General features: G+C 38.5%; 1 protein-coding gene across 5 annotated transcripts in view; it reads left to right on the forward strand.

Moving 5' to 3' along the window:
• LOC137251463 (pleckstrin homology-like domain family B member 1) overlaps window positions 1-17,790 on the forward strand; it is a 229,946-nt gene that overhangs the window by 164,575 nt on the left and 47,581 nt on the right. For all 5 annotated transcript variants that reach the window (XR_010953255.1, XM_067786084.1, XM_067786083.1 and 2 more), the window contains one exon: window positions 941-1,133. Coding sequence is in view for 4 of the 5 variants with exons in the window: in XM_067786084.1 (XP_067642185.1) it covers window positions 941-1,133 (193 nt within the window). In the remaining variant the exon portion in view is untranslated. The remainder of the gene's footprint in view (window positions 1-940; window positions 1,134-17,790) is intronic.

Consider the following 17,790-nt stretch of genomic DNA (forward strand, 5'->3'; position numbering starts at 1 on the left):
TGATGTCGAGGTTAAAACCCGTCTTTCGTTACCGTTTCCGATATTTTTTAGACATGTTTCAGCACTCGTACGAAACTAGCAAACACGGAGTTTGGGTTTGGTTGAAACGTAGTTAATGATTGTCGCACCAATGACGATGGAACAACACGTACGCTCATTACTTCACGCGTAGTTAGTGTCTGAACGAAGCTACAATATTTTAAAACGAATTTAATAATCCAGTAAATTAGTTAAGACAAATTATTTACTTATTTCGAGTATATAATAAGATTCTAGGACTAATAAAAATTTTGAAAGGGCTAAGCTGAGGTCTAGTTCTCCAAACAAGCTTAGCATTGCGATCCTGAATCCAGATGGGAATCTAGCTTAAAAACCTCCATTTTTAAGTTTAAGGATTATGCTAATCAAATGATCAGGTTGCCGAAAGAAAATATTCGATCGAATACTACTTTTATCATTTAGACTAAGAACAACAACAATAGTACGACAACCGTATAAATAAACAAAAATAATAAGTATCAACGTTCGTGTATGAGTTTATGTGCATTATAAGTAGATAGTGCACATATACATATATTCCATTAGTCCGATCAGTAGGTTGTAATCAAAAGTTACTCATAACCAGCGCTCAGTGGCGACGGTACCTCACGACGATTCATCTGAACTACCTCAACTTTCAATTAATGAAAGTGAAATTTCTATAAAAGTTAATATACATTTCCAAAATTATGTATAATTTTTAGTACATAAATACATACATATGTGCATACACAAGTGTGTGTGTGTCATGTTCACTGATCTGATATGGACAAATTTTCTGGGTTAATTTGCTGGTGAGATATCAAATACAATAACATTTATAAGAAAATAACAAGCTGTTTAGTATTGCCGCTATTCGCTTAACGCTATGATATAATAATATTATCAATGTTTTTTTCAGCAATAAAAACAGAAACTCTGCGACCATTGAGGGCGATGAAGTTTCTGTTAGCTTAACTAAAGAGAGCAAAGAGGATGAAAAATCAACGCAGGAACGTAACTCATCAATAGGAAACGGAAAAGATTTCTTTGAACAGATCGACCCCAATACTATTGAGGTAGTAAAAAATAAGCAAGTGGATAAAACTAGTCAGGTGAGAATGTAATCAATTTATTACACACTTAGATATATGAACATCTGATACAAGCATTAACACTAATATAATCAGACCAATTCTAAATATTCTCGCGGATTTTTTTATTCCCGCAGAAAAATTCCTCCAATTCTGTTCTCCTAGGGAGAACAATAATTGGGGAATAGGAATTTCGAATTTTCGAAGTCAGCTGTTTTGTCAATTGAAATTTCGTTGCACATTTCTTATTTTGTTTAAAAAATTGAAAAGTTTAATTATTGTTGCAAATTTGTTGGAAATTAAGAAATAAAATATAAACATTGCACAGTATTTATTGCATTTCATGTGGTATTCACTGAAATGAGTAATGAATTGGTGCCACATCAACATCAACAGCGGAACATAAGAAGAAGACGGCCGCACACAAATCTGCCGGAGATGCCTGCTTTCATTCAGCAAAGCAATTTTCTGGCGGCCAAGTTGAGTTGAATTCGTCCTTCATCATATGCCAAAATCTATTTAAGCCTTATTAAAAAATCCTTGCGCAATTTCTGGATGGCTGCATCAAATTTGTATACCAAGAGCTCTACCATTGCTTATGATATACTTTTCAACTTAAAATAAAGAATATTGTGGTTGTAGTTGTTGTTGTATTAGAAGTGAGAATATTGTGGTAGAATATAAATACATCTTTTAGCACAAATTTGTACAAATAAGTGTTCTTTCTTAAAATAACCAATTTCCTTTAACTATTTTGATGCATTCCCTTTAATTTAACAAGTGAAAAAACTCCTATGAAATGGCAGAGAAATCTCCCTCTCCCTCACATTCATAATACCTACTTTTCTCCCATAACCGGTTTCCGCTTTTTCGAACATTGTTCAGAATAGGAGGAAAGGGAGAAGTGAAAAAACTCACAAGGAATTTTTATTTAGAATACGAGGAATGGGAGAAGGGAGAAAACTCGCACGGAATTTTCGTTTAGAATTGGGCTGAATGTAATAATAATGTTTAGACACATGTTTCACCCGATAAGATTAGAATCAGTAACCGTGCGCGGATTCAGAAAGGCATTTGGCGGGTGGAGAACTTCGCCAAAAAAAAATCCAATTTTTTCGGTAGCCGCTATCGACTTGATCGGTGGTAGCGCCTACCGATTTTTTTTATATATCATACTTAAGTCAACAAGTGAAAATCGGTAGTCTCAATCGAAAAAAAAGTTAACATTGTCATCCATTCATTTGTCCGAGGGGCATCATCACACATTTTTTTGCAATAACTTTCATTTAAAAAAATGTATTGTAACGAAATTGAACACACTACTTCTGAACGCGACTAATATTCTTGTAAAAAAAATATTATTTAAAAATGATAATTCAACGCTTAACCGGATATTTCCGTCATTCATAATGCCGCAATGCTAAAATTTTATATGATCAACTTCGTAAGGTTGATTTAAAACCTGTATTAAACTATCTAGAAAAAAGCGAGTGGTAACGCCTACTAAGGCCGCTCGGATCTTTTTTGAAAATCTTTACATCGAGCTCAAAAGCTGTTCAAGATGTTGTGATATTATTTATAACCATATTTCTTTTCAAAATAGAGTTGTCCTATACAAGAATCACCAAATCGGTTGATTACCAAGCCCACTTTCTATATGAAAATTGAAAATACACGTATAGAACATACATACAAATTCGAGATGTAGCATCTACCGCCTTTTCCCATTATTTGGAGACATATATTGTTCATAAAAATACATTTACACAGCGATTTCAGATATTAATTAATGGAGTGAAGACGGCCGACTTCAATGTTTCCCGAAATGTTTTAGATGAAAACATGGCTTTACAAGATCCATAAAGCTACATACATGGACAGCCATAGTAGAAAAATACGGCACAGAGTATAGGCAAAAATCCGGCGAAAGCCCGGGTCAAATTTCGGTCAACGAAAAGGACGACCTGGTAACCAATACTCAGAGAGTGCTCTGATTCTGGAGGGAAGTCGTCGAAAAACGCCATCTAGTATTTTTTTTACTAGGAAATAAAAGGACAACGCCTAAGCTTGGATGGTAAAACCTTCAAGGAAAATGTAGCACAAAATATTTAGGAGTCCTCCTAGATAGTAAGTTGTCGTGGAAACTCTATGTGGAAGATAGAGCGAAAAAAGCCTCCGCGGCACTGTATGCATGCAAGAGGATGCTACGATACACGTGTTGTGTATCGCCCAAACTCTCTCATTGGGTATTTACGGCAATTGTCCAACCTCTACTTTACTATGGGGTCCTTGCTTGGTGGACAACCACACAAAAAAGTACGTATACCAAAAAAGTAGAGGGCATATGCAGATTATCAATGATAAGCACAACGGGAGCCCTAAAAACTTCCCCGAGAGCAGCATTGTATGCCTGCAGACCTAATAGCCAAAAATATCGCGTTAGCCATTGCAACACGGCTTAAGGCCTCGGGGCATCTTGAGTGTAGGCCATATGGCCATAGCAGTATAGCGCCATCTAATATCGGGCGAACGGAATATATGGTCCCGTGCCTGAGCTTCGAAAGTGTTCTAAGACCACAACTGAGCGGAGGGTTGGCGTTAAAATGGCATAACATACTATACACGTGTATACCGATGGTTCCAAATTAAAGGAAGGCGCCTGGTCTGCTGTTTACTGTGTGGATTCATGCGGAAATTATAGCCGTGAAGAAAGCAGCAGAAATTCTGGAGGAAGCGTATTGATAGTCAGATCGCGATTAAGGCAATAATCTCACACAGTATTTCATAAACATCAAGAAGTGTCCTGGAATGCAAAGAAAGAGAAGCATTAGAAAAACTTTGGTCAGGCCGAACCATACGTCTGTATTGGGTTTCCGGTTATAAAGGAATAGAAGATAACGAAAATGCCAATGAGTTGGCAAAGGAGTGTGCTGAATCGACGGTAAACGTCCCAATCCGTTTGGCATAAATCAAAAGGAGACAGGAATTGCATATGATCCATCAAACAAGAAAGGCGTGGACAGAAGCGCGGGGCTATAAAAATTTCTAAGATGATGTGCAAATCTTATGATATTAGACTCACAAAGTTGCTCATATCACTGAAGAGAGAAGACCAAAGGGTCACGATGGCTAGGTTGCGTCAGTAACAGCAGATGTAGGAAGTGCGAGCTGCTGGATGAAACGGTTCTGTGTTCGTGTCCTGCACTCTCCAGCTATTGGCGGCAGAGTTCCCAGGTCTCCAGGCAGCAATTAAGCTACGTCTTAGAAAGGTTCTAGTATTTGCCAAGAGGACGGAGTTATTCTATAACATAAGTCCAGGCACCTGATTGGTGCTCTTACGTTTCGTCGTCACAGAAATTCTGTTAACACTATGAATACATTCAGTTTATGTAAGGTCTTATTGGCCGGCCAGATCAACATTAATTAAAGAAAAACTTATAACTTTCTCAAACAAAGTATGTATTCGTGCATTAATATAATAAAATGGAAACCTGCTCTTTATATGTTTGTGAAAAATTGCAAAAAAGTCCCCGTTTCTACGGGTCACCCGTCAGTCAAGTAAAACATCAGCTCAACTATTAATATTAAGAAGAAAAAAATACCATATTTAATACATACAATGAAGGCTTGTTAAAATAACAAGCAAATTTAAATTCATTTATTCGAAAAAGGTATTTGGTTTAAAAATAAATCGTTTTTACGGGACACTTGAGAAACTCAGTTTGCAAATTTCGATTTTCCTTATACCATATAGCGTAGCATGCTCCGCCTACAACATCGAAAATCCTGGGTTAAAGTCTCGGGCAGAGCATAATCAAATATTTAGAAACAAGTTTTCTCCATTTTTAACACGCTTTTATTAGCTTGGCCTGTATGTAACGGAATTTTTGAGCTTAATTTTCACCGGTTTCTAGAAGTCTGATTAATTTGAAACTTTGCATACGTATCAAGGACCGATGACAATGCATTAATGTGATGGTGTGGTGACATAAGGTCAACGGCCATAAGGTCAATTGGCCTTATTACCAATTTGAATGGCCATAAGTTTGATTGAAACTTTGAACACGTATCACGGCTCGATGAAAATGTATTAGTGTGATAGTGTTGTGACATAAGGTCAACGGCCATAAGGTCAATTGGCCTTATTACCACTTTGAATGGCCATAAGTTTGATTGAAACTTTGCGCACGTATCAAGGCTCGATGACAATGCATTAATGTGATGGTGTGGTGACATAAGGTCAACGGCCATAAGGTTGCCTTATTACTACTTTGAATGGCCATAAGTTTGACTAAAACTTTGCACACGTATCAAGGTTCGATGACAATGCATTAATGTGATGGTGTGGTGACATAAGGTCAACGGCCATAAGGTCAATTGGCCTTATTACCACTTTGAATGGCCATAAGTTTGATTGAAACTTCGCACACGTATCAAGGCTCGATGACAATGCAATAATGTGATGGTGGGGTGACATAAGGTCAATTGGCCTTATTACCACTTTGAATGGCCATAAGTTTGATTGAAACTTTGCACACATATCAAGGCTCGATGACAATGCATTAGTGTGATGGTGTGGTGACATAAGGTCAACGGCCATAAGGTCAATTGGCATTATTACCACTTTGACTGGCCATAAGTTTGATTGAAACTTTGCACACGTATCAAGGGTCGATGACAATGCATTAATGTGATGGTGTGGTGACATAAGGTCAACGGCCATAAGGTCAATTGGCCTTAATACCACTTTGAATGGCCATAAGTTTGATTGAAACTTTGCACACGTATCAAGGCTCGATGAAAATGCAATAATGTGATGGTGGGGTAACATAAGGTAAACGGACATAAGATCAATTAAACTTATGACCACCCCAAATGGCCATAAATTTGAAACCTTGCACATAATGCGAAAAACGCATTCCTTTATTAATGATAGAAGTGGATGCATGGCACATCTACGAAAGAGCATACTGGAGCTCTTTTTTAATACGCTTTTATTAGCTTGGCCTGTATGTAATGGAATCTTTGAGCTTAATTTTCACCGGTTTCTAGAAGTCTGATTAATTTGAAACTTTGCACACGTATCAAGGACCGATGACAATGCATTATTGTGATGGTGTGGTGACATAAGGTCAACGGCCATAAGGAAAATTGGCCTTATTACCACTTTGAATGGCCATAAGTTTTATTGAAACTTCGCACACGTATCAAGGCTCGATGACAATGCAATAATGTGATGGTGGGGTGACATAAGGTCAATTGGCCTTATTACCACTTTGAATGGCCATAAGTTTGATTGAAACTTTGCACACATATCAAGGCTCGATGACAATGCATTAGTGTGATGGTGTGGTGACATAAGGTCAACGGCCATAAGGTCAATTGGCCTTAATACCACTTTGAATGGCCATAAGTTTGATTGAAACTTTGCACACGTATCAAGGCTCGATGAAAATGCAATAATGTGATGGTGGGGTAACATAAGGTAAACGGACATAAGATCAATTAAACTTATGACCACCCCAAATGGCCATAAATTTGAAACCTTGCACATAATGCGAAAAACGCATTCCTTTATTAATGATAGAAGTGGATGCATGGCACATCTACGAAAGAGCATACTGGAGCCCTTTTTTAACACGCTTTTATTAGCTTGGCTTGTATCTATGTGACGGAATCTTTGAGCTTAATTTTCACCGGTTTCTAGAAGTCTGATTAATTTAAAACTTTGTGCACGTATCAAGGACCGATGACAATGCATTAATGTGATGGTGTGGTGACATAAGGTCAACGGCAATAAGGTCAATTGGCCTTATTACCACTTTGAATGGCCATAAGTTTGACTGAAACTTTGCACACGTATCAAGGCTCGATGACAATGCATTAATGTGATGGTGTGGTGACATAAGGTCAAAGGCCATAAGGTCAATTGGCCTTATTACCACTTTGAATGGCCATAAGTTTGATTGAAACTTTGCACACGTATCAAAGCTCGATGACAATGCAATAATGTGATGGTGGGGTCACATAAGGTTAACGGACATAAGATCAATTGAACTTGTGACCACCCCAAATGGCCATAAATTTTAAACCTTGCACATAATGCGAAAAATGCATTCCTTTATTAATGATAGAAGTGGATGCATGGCATATCTACGAAAGAGCATACTGGAGCCCTGTTTAACACGCTTTTATTAGCTTGGCCTGTATCTTTCTATGTATCCATGTATGTATGTAACGGAATCTGGAGTGGAGCCGAGAGCCCCGGTAATGCAGAGCTCCGAACTCCGTTGCACCGTTGCTTGATATTGAATGTTACAATCATTCTATTGGCAACTATCTGAGAGGAAAGATATGAAATGTAGTCAAATGCACCCCACGCTTTTTACTGTGAATTGAATTATTCTGTTAATAACTTAAATTTTATTATAATTTTATTTTGAGGTGATTAACTATAAACGATTGTTTGACCTTCTACTACTGTTATATAACCTCTTTTTAATTAAAAATTATTTTCTATTTTTTAGTTCGGTTTGCTATAAAAGCATGTTTTTTTAGTTTTTTTAAACTATTATTTATTACAACATTGATGAGGCCGCTAATCGGTTAAAACTTTTAAATCTTCCTACCCTTGCAAGTCGAGTAATATTTATGGATAAACTATTAAATGGGTCAATTTCAACCCCATTTCTTTTGAACGAAGTTAACTTTAATGTTACATGCCGATTTGTGAGGCATTATAAACCTATAATTCTTAAACAATATAGAACCAATTTCCAACTAAACGAACCTTTCTTGTGTTAGTGTGAAGATTATAACTCTCAATCAAGAATAACTGATGTTTCGGCGACTTTCCAAGTGTCAGGAAAGTATTGTATTTAAAGGTACTGTGACGAATATTAGCATCACTAAGTGATACTAACATCAATAAGCGGTTGTTAAATGAAGGCACAACAACAATAAAGCAAGCTGCCACTCTTGTGTACATAAACAAAACAATCATCATTTACGCACATATGTACATACAAGGCGACGGAGAGATACTCACAAGCGCATGTAGTCATCGGCCGAAGTAGTGCTTACACATACACACACATATGACTATGAGAAACGCATAAACTACAAATATAAATGTATATCACTGGTAACCAAGCGATTCTAGAAGGCGAAACGTCTAGACTTTAGTAGAAATATGCGAATGAAGCAACGGAGAGTATAAAAGCAGCGCAAGCTGAGTAGTCAGTAATGAGTTTGATTTAATCACGCTATTGGTTCTGAAGTATAAGTGTTATTGTGAAGTACGTCAAAGTAGTCTACCAAAGACCATTTTGCATTATTGAATATTGGAGTTATTTGTTCAACAGTTTGGCGATTCGAACGTTAGCAGAATGTTTGGAATAAGCGGAATTTCTCTAAATTCGTTACAGTACGAATTAATTAAAAAGGTAAATTATCGACTGTACTTTTAGGAAAGTACTTTATCATCACGTTTTTGATGTCATCAATTCCAGATGCCTTTCTTGTACGCAGCTGACCAATAATAGGTGATACAGTTTTGAAATCTACATAGTAAGAACTAGGGGTACTTATTACAAGGCGATCGAAGTTATTTATAGCAGAAGTGACCAAATCAGCAGTGTTTTGCGTACCTAAGTTTTTCGCAATTTTGTGATACTCGCAAAAGCTTTCAGTGAATAATGCCGCTTTTCTCTCATTGGTATAAATGATTTCGCTTTCAGAGGCTAGTTGTGCAATTCCAAGCGACTTTTTCCTTAGGATCGATTTAGTGCCGCTTCGATAGTTATACGTGTTTGTTTCATTCAACCTTCTACCGACGGTTTCTCGCGGAAAAATTCTTGAACTGTCTTCGGCCTACTTTTACCATATCTCGGGCCCATGCCAAGCGCTCACTCTCCAGGCTTGTTGCGTCGACCATTGCTCATAAGCGCTAAACAATTATATACAGTGCAATCACGTACAGTGGGCATGGCTTGTAGCGCTTTTGTCTGCTCTCGCTTATGATTCTATTATCTGACTCTTCTCCTTGTTATCAACATAAGGTATAGGGAAGATTGCGTTAAACTACACCCGGATATACCCTCTGGCCGCAAATTATCCAATAGCTCCAGTTATTGGTACCGCCGTCTTCCTATGCCCTAAAGCTCTCAGACACATAGTCGGGCGCTATGGAGTTAAACTAAGCCATCACACCATCGACAAGGTGCTTACAATAGTGAAAGCCTTGACCAAGCAATTAGTAATACTTAGTTTACTTACTTAATTGGCGCTTAACCGTTTATACGGTTATGGCCGTTTAAACGGTTGTGGCCGTTCAACAAGGCGCGCCAGTCGGTCCTTCTCTCTGCCAACCGGCGCCAATTGGTCACACCATGGGAGTTTAAATCGTTTACCACCCGGTCCTTCCAGCGGAGTGGGGACCGCCCTCTACCTCTGCTTCCATAGGCGGGTTCCGATAGAAACACTTTCTTGGGCGGAGCGTCATCTTTCATTCGCATAACATGGCCTAGCCAGCGCAGTCGCTGAGTTTTAATTCGCTGGAGTATGTTGATGTCTGCGTAGAGCTCGTTAAATCTTCTTCGATACTCGCCATCGCCAACGCGTAGAGGTCCATAAATCTTTCGAAGAACTTTTCTCCCGAACACTCCCAGAGCCGCTTCATCTGATGTTGTCATGGTCCATGCTTCTGCACCATATAGCAGGACGGGTACGATAAGTGACTTGTAGAGTATGATTGGATAGGATACTGGAAGATAAAAATACCTACAAAACACTAAGAAAGGATCCTACAAACGAGCTCCAACGAAAAAACAACAAACTGGTCGACGACTTATACAAGAACAAAATAATTAACATGCGCGAAAAACAACGTCTAGCATGCTCATCAGCGATTGCCCCCAGACTCTACGGATTGCCAAAAACTCATAAGCCAGATCTACCGTTTCGTCCCATAGTATCCTCTACAAATGTCCCTTGCTACAAATTGTCGAAATACGTTGGAGACATCATTCAGACATTGGTATCTGAGGAGTACAACATCAAAAATGCGCATGACCTAAAAGAGAGGCTGAAAGACATAGAAGTAGGGGCTGATGACCTACTGGTTTCCTTTGATGTTGTCTCGCTTTTTACTGATATTCCGACACTGCTAGCCTCGAAAATAATCACCTAAAAGTGGGATAAAATTGAGAAAGCAACAAACATACCAAAGCAAAAATTCAAAGAAATATTAGATTTTTGTCTAAAAGACAATAATTATTTCATGTACAACGATAAACTTTATACTGAAACGTTTGGAATGCCCATGGGTAACCCGCTCTCTCCTACGATAGCCGATATAGTCGTGGACGATGTATTAAATGACACCACATCGGAGCTGAAACAAAAGTTCAACATTGGCATACAACTGCTGATTAAATACGAAAGCGGGCATTCAGATGATCTGTGCAATGCGAAAATATTGGATAAAGAAACGAAGGATAAAGTGCGATTCACAACAGAAAGCCTACGTATAATGCAAATGAGAAACAGGACTGTCAACAGAAAAGAAGACACAGCTGACATCTCCGCTGCATACCTGTTATGCTTATAATCCATTATTTACGTTTTCTCCTTTTTGTACATATATGCCTACGTACTAACAAACGAATGTAGGCGAATCCAAGTTGTTTTTTGACAAGTGTACTGCCAACATCAAGTACTATAATTATTTATCTATTTAATTTAACTTTTTTACTATACATTGCACAATGTATACAATTTGTAGTAAAAAATCTTATTATTTTGACGCCTTGATGTAGCTAGTGCTACACATGTTTTAAATATGTATGTGTTAATAATTGTATCCAACAAATTTTCATCGTTGTACCTAATTTTAAATTTTATTTTCATGCTTTCATTGTTGTTGTTTGTGCTAAAAATTGCTTAATAAAATATGTAAATTCAGTTTTCGCTCCTGAAGAAGCTAAGGTGCTTAGCGAAACGTTGAGCCGAAATTTTGCACTAAAGCAAATTTGTGGTCAAAAATAGCCTATTTATTTACATAGTATGATTTTCATTTGGCGAGAGAGCACTTTACTTTTCAATTGCCTACCTAGTCCAAAGTAGCATTTATTGGCAAGAGTGATTCTTCGCTTGGATTTCAGAGCTGACACTTGACAGGACCTTATATGCGGTGTTAAGAAGGCTGATTCCGCGATAGTTGGTGCAGTTTGCAGTATCCCCTTTCTTGTGGACCGGGTAAAGGACACTTAGATTCCAATCGTTGGGCATACACTCGCCTTACCAACTCCTCGCCGCCGTATTTGAATAGCTCCGCAGGCAATCCATCAGCCCCGCGGCCTTGTCAATCTGGTTATTGCTATTCTGACTTCTTCATAATCGGGTGGGGGACCTTTATTCCACCATCATCGATTGCGGGATCATCGTCATCCCTTTGCGGTACATCACTGTTCCCTCCATAATCTAAGTACTCTCTGGACATCAGTTACAAGTTCGCCGTTTTCGTTCTTACAGCAGTTTGCCCCGGTATTAAAACCTTCCGTCTGTCGCCGAATTTTTTCGTAAAATTTTCAGGCGTTATTCCTGGTGGCTAGCAGCTCACGCTCCTTGCACTCACGCCTTTCTGTCTCTGCTTTTTTCTTCCTGGAAAGGCGTCTCGCTTCCCTTTTTAACTCGCGATAGCGTTCACACACTCCTCTTGTTGCGCTCGCTTTTAACGTAGCCCTGTAGGCAGCGTCTTTTCTTTCAGTTGCAACGCGGCATTCCTCACCGTACCAGTTGTTTTTCCGTGGCCGCCGGTAACCAATTTTTTCCTCGGCGGCAGTACGAAGTGCTTTGGAGATATGTATGCTACCACTGCTCCTGCATTCCGTCAGGTTGAGTTGTGCTCTCAGAGAGCAGGTGTGAGAGGTTAGTTGCGAAATCATTGGCAGTCTGTTGCGATTGCAGCCTTTCGACGTCTAGCTTTCATTGTGTTTTTTGTTCCTTGGTTTTATCCGCGCAGATCGATGTTAGGTCCTCGGATCGTGTGCACATTTAAAACACTGGAGGCATGCCGTCCGTCCATCACAACGTGGTCAATCTGATTGCGAGTATTTCGATCAGTGGACAGCCATGTAGCCTGATATATCTTTTTATGCATGAACCTCGTGCTGGATATGACCATGTTTCGAGCCCCGGCAAAGTCAATCAGCCTCAGTCCATTAGGGGACGTTTCATTGTGTAGGCTGAACTTTCCGTCTGTAGGGCTAACCTGGCGTTAAAGTCGCCAAGCACGACTTTTATATCATGGCGGGGCAGCGTTCGTACGTGCGATCTAAGTGTTCATAAAAAGCGTCTTTCACCTCATCGTCTTTCTCCTCTGTCGGTGCATGGGAGCAGATGAATGATATATTGAAAATGTTTGCTTTTATTCGGCGAGACGTTCGTCCACAGGCGTGAACACCAATACTTGGCGACAAACCCACCACGAATCCGACGCCGAAACTGCTCCTATTTGTATAGCCACTATAGATGTCTCAATTTTAATCTTCTTTCTTCCTTGCTGCGTCCAACGCATTTCTTGGATGGCGGTGATGTCAGATTATGCTTTGACGAGGACATCAACCAGCCGGGCATCTTCACCAATCCCATTCAGGGAGCGGACGTTTCAGGTGCATGCCGTGAATTCATTGTTCTTCAAACGTTTGCCATAGTCGTCATCAGTAAAGGGTTGGTTGCCTTTTTATCCGAGGTTGGTGTTGCTTTTCATTGGAGTGTGGTTTGACGTGGCGAGTCCGGAACCCAGCGCACAACCCGCTCAGCGGGGATGAAAATATAAAAAGGCATGTTTCGCCAAATTGAAGTCAACAAATTTTCCATACGTTTCATATGGTGTCTACAAATGTATACTTTCGGCTGAGTGATTGTGTTTTTTTCAAGTAGGGTCTGGGGGTCAAAAAAATAACATTTCGAATGATTTTATGCACTAAATTGGCTTAAAATAGATAGTTAGGAAGGTAGTAAAAACCTTGGGCCCTGGTTTTTTATTACTTTTTATTTTATTTAACTTTTTACCAAACTTGCTACAAATGTAGACTACTGGGCAAATAAAGTTTAAGAATTATCACAGAATTATATTTTATTTTGAAATAATACTTGATACTTATGTAAAAAGTGGGAGTAATTTCTTACCCATTATTCCTATTTTTAGCAGGAGTCTAAGTCGCGGTAAGAAGAAGCATTATGTTGAATTGTATTACAATACATTTCTTTGAATGAAAGTTATAGCAAAAAACCATTTGAATATGACTCCGCGGTGGACCGATGAAGGGAGATAGGCAATGCCAATTTTTTGTCGGTTGGCTTTTTCGTGTGGTTCCTCTCAAAATATCTCCCTGGATCCGCCCCTGCATATAGGAATGACATCCACATCTATTTTCTTTCTTCAAATAATTTATCCTTCTACGAATTTTTTTATTGCTTTGTTTTTGCAATTTCCCCTCGAGCACTAAATCGAAAATTTCGTTTGTTTATGAGACGAATGCGTGAATACAAACAAAGAAAGCAGCGTAGTTATCCATTCATTAACACGGGCTATCCCGCATAGAAATCATGAGCTCATTAAAATGAAATGTTATCCATACATATGTGTGAACATTAGGGTCATTCATATTTAGTTGAGCGTTGAGTTGAACTAAAATGTTTCACAAAGCGAGGGAGCTAGAGAGAAAGGAAGAGATGGAAAATACGCTTCCCAAGGCAGTCGGTTGTATGTACCGGAGCGACTCAGGATTTTCCCGACCAAGGGCTGTCATTTCAGTATACTGCTACAACAACAACGGAGAGGGAGGAAAGGACGTAGAGAGAGGAGATAATAAAAGGATAAAGAAATGAAGGAGAAGGGGAGAGCATGAGGTAAAAACTTCTTAAGAATTATGAAGATAAACCAAAGTTGGGGCAGAACAACGTCTGCCGGGTTGCTAGTACTATTCTAACATTATATACCAATTAAAGTAGAAGAAACTTTATAAGCATCGGCGAAGCCAGACCCAATAAATTTCCAGGGTATAGGATGTATTTTGTAATCTCCCTGTTCAAATTGAAACTGAAACGCTCTCGTTCTTATAAGACGAAATACTTTTCACGGTGTAAAACCCCTTCGTTGAACTGGCCGACCAATTAAGACCTCTAATAGACCGAATGTGTCCATAGTCTAATTTGTCCCCAGGACTTATGTTATAGAATAACTCCATCCTCTTGGCAAATACTAGTTTTCTAGGTCCTACCTTAATTGCTGCCTCAAAATCTGGCAAATCTGTAACCCCTAGTAGCTAGAGCCTTAATCTCGCGAACGCAGGACACGAACACAGAACGTGTTCAACCGTTGCTTTCTGCAGCTCGCACTTCCTACATCTGCCGTTACTAACGAGACCTAACTTATATGCTTGTGAACCCAAAAGGCATTGCGCAGTTGGTATGGTCATTGTAGCCTTAAGTCTTCTCTCTTTATTAGACGTCTACCGTGGATTCATCGAGTGCTGCACCCTTCTTTATCGGATGCAGATCCGGCACGTTCCGGTAACAAGCACCATAATGGTACAAAACCGACCAACTCGACAACGAATTGGTATGACCACATGAAACCTTCTAGGCCATTCCCGTCCTCGCACCCCCTAGATCCATCAGGAGTTCGGGGTCGCCAGAGCCTCGGCTGTTTATGTAACAGGGTATGTGAGGTTGACAATTGGGTTGGAGAAGCTATATATTGCGCTAGACAACCCCTTGCATCAATTTGGTATTTTAGTCGCCTCTTATGACAGGCATACCTACCGCGGGTATATTCTAAGCCCCCTAACCCGCTGGGGTATTGAAAATTATTCATTTAATTTTGTTACATTGACAATAAAATCCGAAGCACCAAGCAAAACCAACTAGATTTTTTGTTCCATTAGGCATTCAATGCATTTCTACTTTGTAGAAAACTTGACTAACTATGGCATACAATACAATTGACGATCCCAAAATTCAAATGGTGATTTCAAAATTGCAATGGACAAAGAAAAATCCAACTGACGCTTTTGAAAATCCAACTAACTTTTTCTAAAATACAGTTGACACTTTCTAAAATCCAACTTGAAATGGTTTAGAACTTAGATCAAAGTATATTTTTTAAATTTAATTTAATAACTTGGGAAAAATTTAAACAATGTGACATCAGGCCGGGCAGCCGTTTCGATTAAACCTTGTAAATCTCTTCAAAGCCTTTCGAACTCGTACTCCTACGATAGTTGAACTGTTAAAAACGCATTCAGCCTCGTCATGCCTTAGATATTTTTTGTGTTTTTGTTATAACGATTTTAAGCTCCTGTTCCGCTGTTCATTGCGTTTATATCTAAATATATTTAGGCAATTCACAAATTCTCGTTTTCGTTGTAAAGTTGTAAGCTTTAAGTTTTTTCCGTGGTTTCCAATATAAAATTTAATTAAAACGTAGCATATACGACGAAAAGCAAACCTTGTGAATTGCCTAATTGCTACTGAAAATTAGTCGGGAAAGTAGTTAGAAAGTCGGATGAAGTTTGCATTTTTCCACAAATGATATAAGCCTTACATAAGGCGTAAAACTTTGTTTGCTACTTTTTCTAGTAAATATGTTTGGTGACGGCTTTTCTTTTCTTATACGTAATAGTTAAAAAAAATGTTTAAATATAATTCAGAACGTTAATCGAACTGGCTTCCATTTGCCTTCTATAGGCGGTAAAATTAGTTTAAGCTTTCCTCCATCGATTGCTCTAAAAATAAAACTTGAAAAATAAAAATGCATCAATTCAATCATAACCACGCAGAGCTAAAATAAGCGGAACCGTCATACTTACGGCACCGTAAATACTTACTTCCGTCAGCCGGGTGTGAGTAAAATTCTGCGAAATTATATTTTAAATTTTGTTTACTTTGCTTGTTCGGCGTTGTTGGGAATTACATTTAAATAAAGCGTACACTGTAGAACAAAACTTGCCTAAAATGAGGAAAACATTTCCTAAACCAATTTTCTTTAAATTGAGAAAATTTTCAATGTAATGATACCTACATATATGACACTACTTTATTTAGTCTTGTATTCCAAGCTAGAAAAACTGACGAAACTTTATGGGACTTCCAAATACAAAAACAATTCCCCAGCGGGTTAGGGGGTCAGAATATACCCGCGGTAGGTATGCCTGTCGTAAGAGGCGACTAAAATACCAGATTCAAGGGGGTGTGTAGCGCAACCCTTCAGGTTACCAGCGCAATATATACATAGATTCTCCAAACCCAATTGTCAACCTCACCTATCCGCGGCGAATCCTGTTTCGCTAACAGACGAGGCTAAGGACCCCCACTCAAGGAACTTGGTGGTGGGATGGGAGGGATGGCCTGAAGGTTTAATGTGGCTATATAAATCGTTCCCGAGATGGTCGGGCTAGCACCTTAATAGTGCTGTGTTACCGGAGCGTACCGGATCTGTATCCGGCAAAGGACCATCACATCGATAACACTCCCCAAAGCCTTCGGGGAGTAACCTTATCGCTACAACCACGACAACAACAACCATGAGAAAGCGAGACCACTATTCCCCCAAAATTAGAGAGTTTGACATGTTTTTGTTTATGTTCTAAATATTTTTTTTCATTAACATTATTAACAATAAAAACAATTCACTTTTTTTTTCACAAGAAATTTGATTTAGTTGTGTTTTTATGGACAAAATTTTCAAGCTACAACGAAATTTTCGTTTGTCAGAAAAAATAAAGAAAAAAACGGCAGAAAGTCAAAGAAACCTATCGAAATACAAACTGGCTCGTTTGTTTTTAATGAACTAGGTTGTATTTTTCTTGTATTTCGTTAGTTTTTTTTTAAATATAGTTTACACCCTTAAACCAGTGCTGAAACAGTATTAGGAGGGAGGATGACCAAAAATATAAGAGAAAATACCAGAGAAAATAAAGTAGTGTCATATAAGAATTTTTTTTTTTTGTATAAAACTTTTCATTAGTTTGAGGAAAACTTTTTCTTAATTTTTTTTCAATACTTGATTGAATATTTCTCACAACTCGTACGAGTTAGCTCGACTGTAAAGTTACCGACCTTAACTAGAAATCCATGGCCGTGACTGTTACGCAATTAAATTTTTTTTTATACAAATCTCTCCATATTTAAGAAAATTATTTCTATAACCAAGAAAAAAAACATCTTAGGTTTTGAGAAAACTACATGTCTACATTAAGGGAAGTTTTTTTCTGAAAACTTTTTTCGATTTTTGAATATAGCTCTAGGAAATTTTCGTATATATTTCTTGTGTGAAAAATAGCAGCCAAGTAATTTTGACATTTCCTTTATCTCTGTATTCGCTACGAAGCGGCGTCCTTCCATGCAAGACTCGAAAGTCAGATTCAATAATGCATTAGAAGAATATTTGTTTAACCGACTCTGTTCTTACAGGGTCGTTACCCAAGAAATCACGAGACGCACATATACTAATTTATTGGCGAAACATGGGATCGATCCCCTGTGCACTTTTCCTTAAACATCTTTTGAAAAAGATAACAGAAAGCGTATGGGTTTTGAGGTGGAATTTTTCATTTCTTGCGTTGTGATACCACGCGGATACCGTAAATATTTTTCCTCAAATTGCATAACA

This window comes from Eurosta solidaginis, chromosome 4, assembly GCF_040869045.1.
Source record: "Eurosta solidaginis isolate ZX-2024a chromosome 4, ASM4086904v1, whole genome shotgun sequence".
NCBI lineage: Eukaryota > Metazoa > Arthropoda > Insecta > Diptera > Tephritidae > Eurosta > Eurosta solidaginis.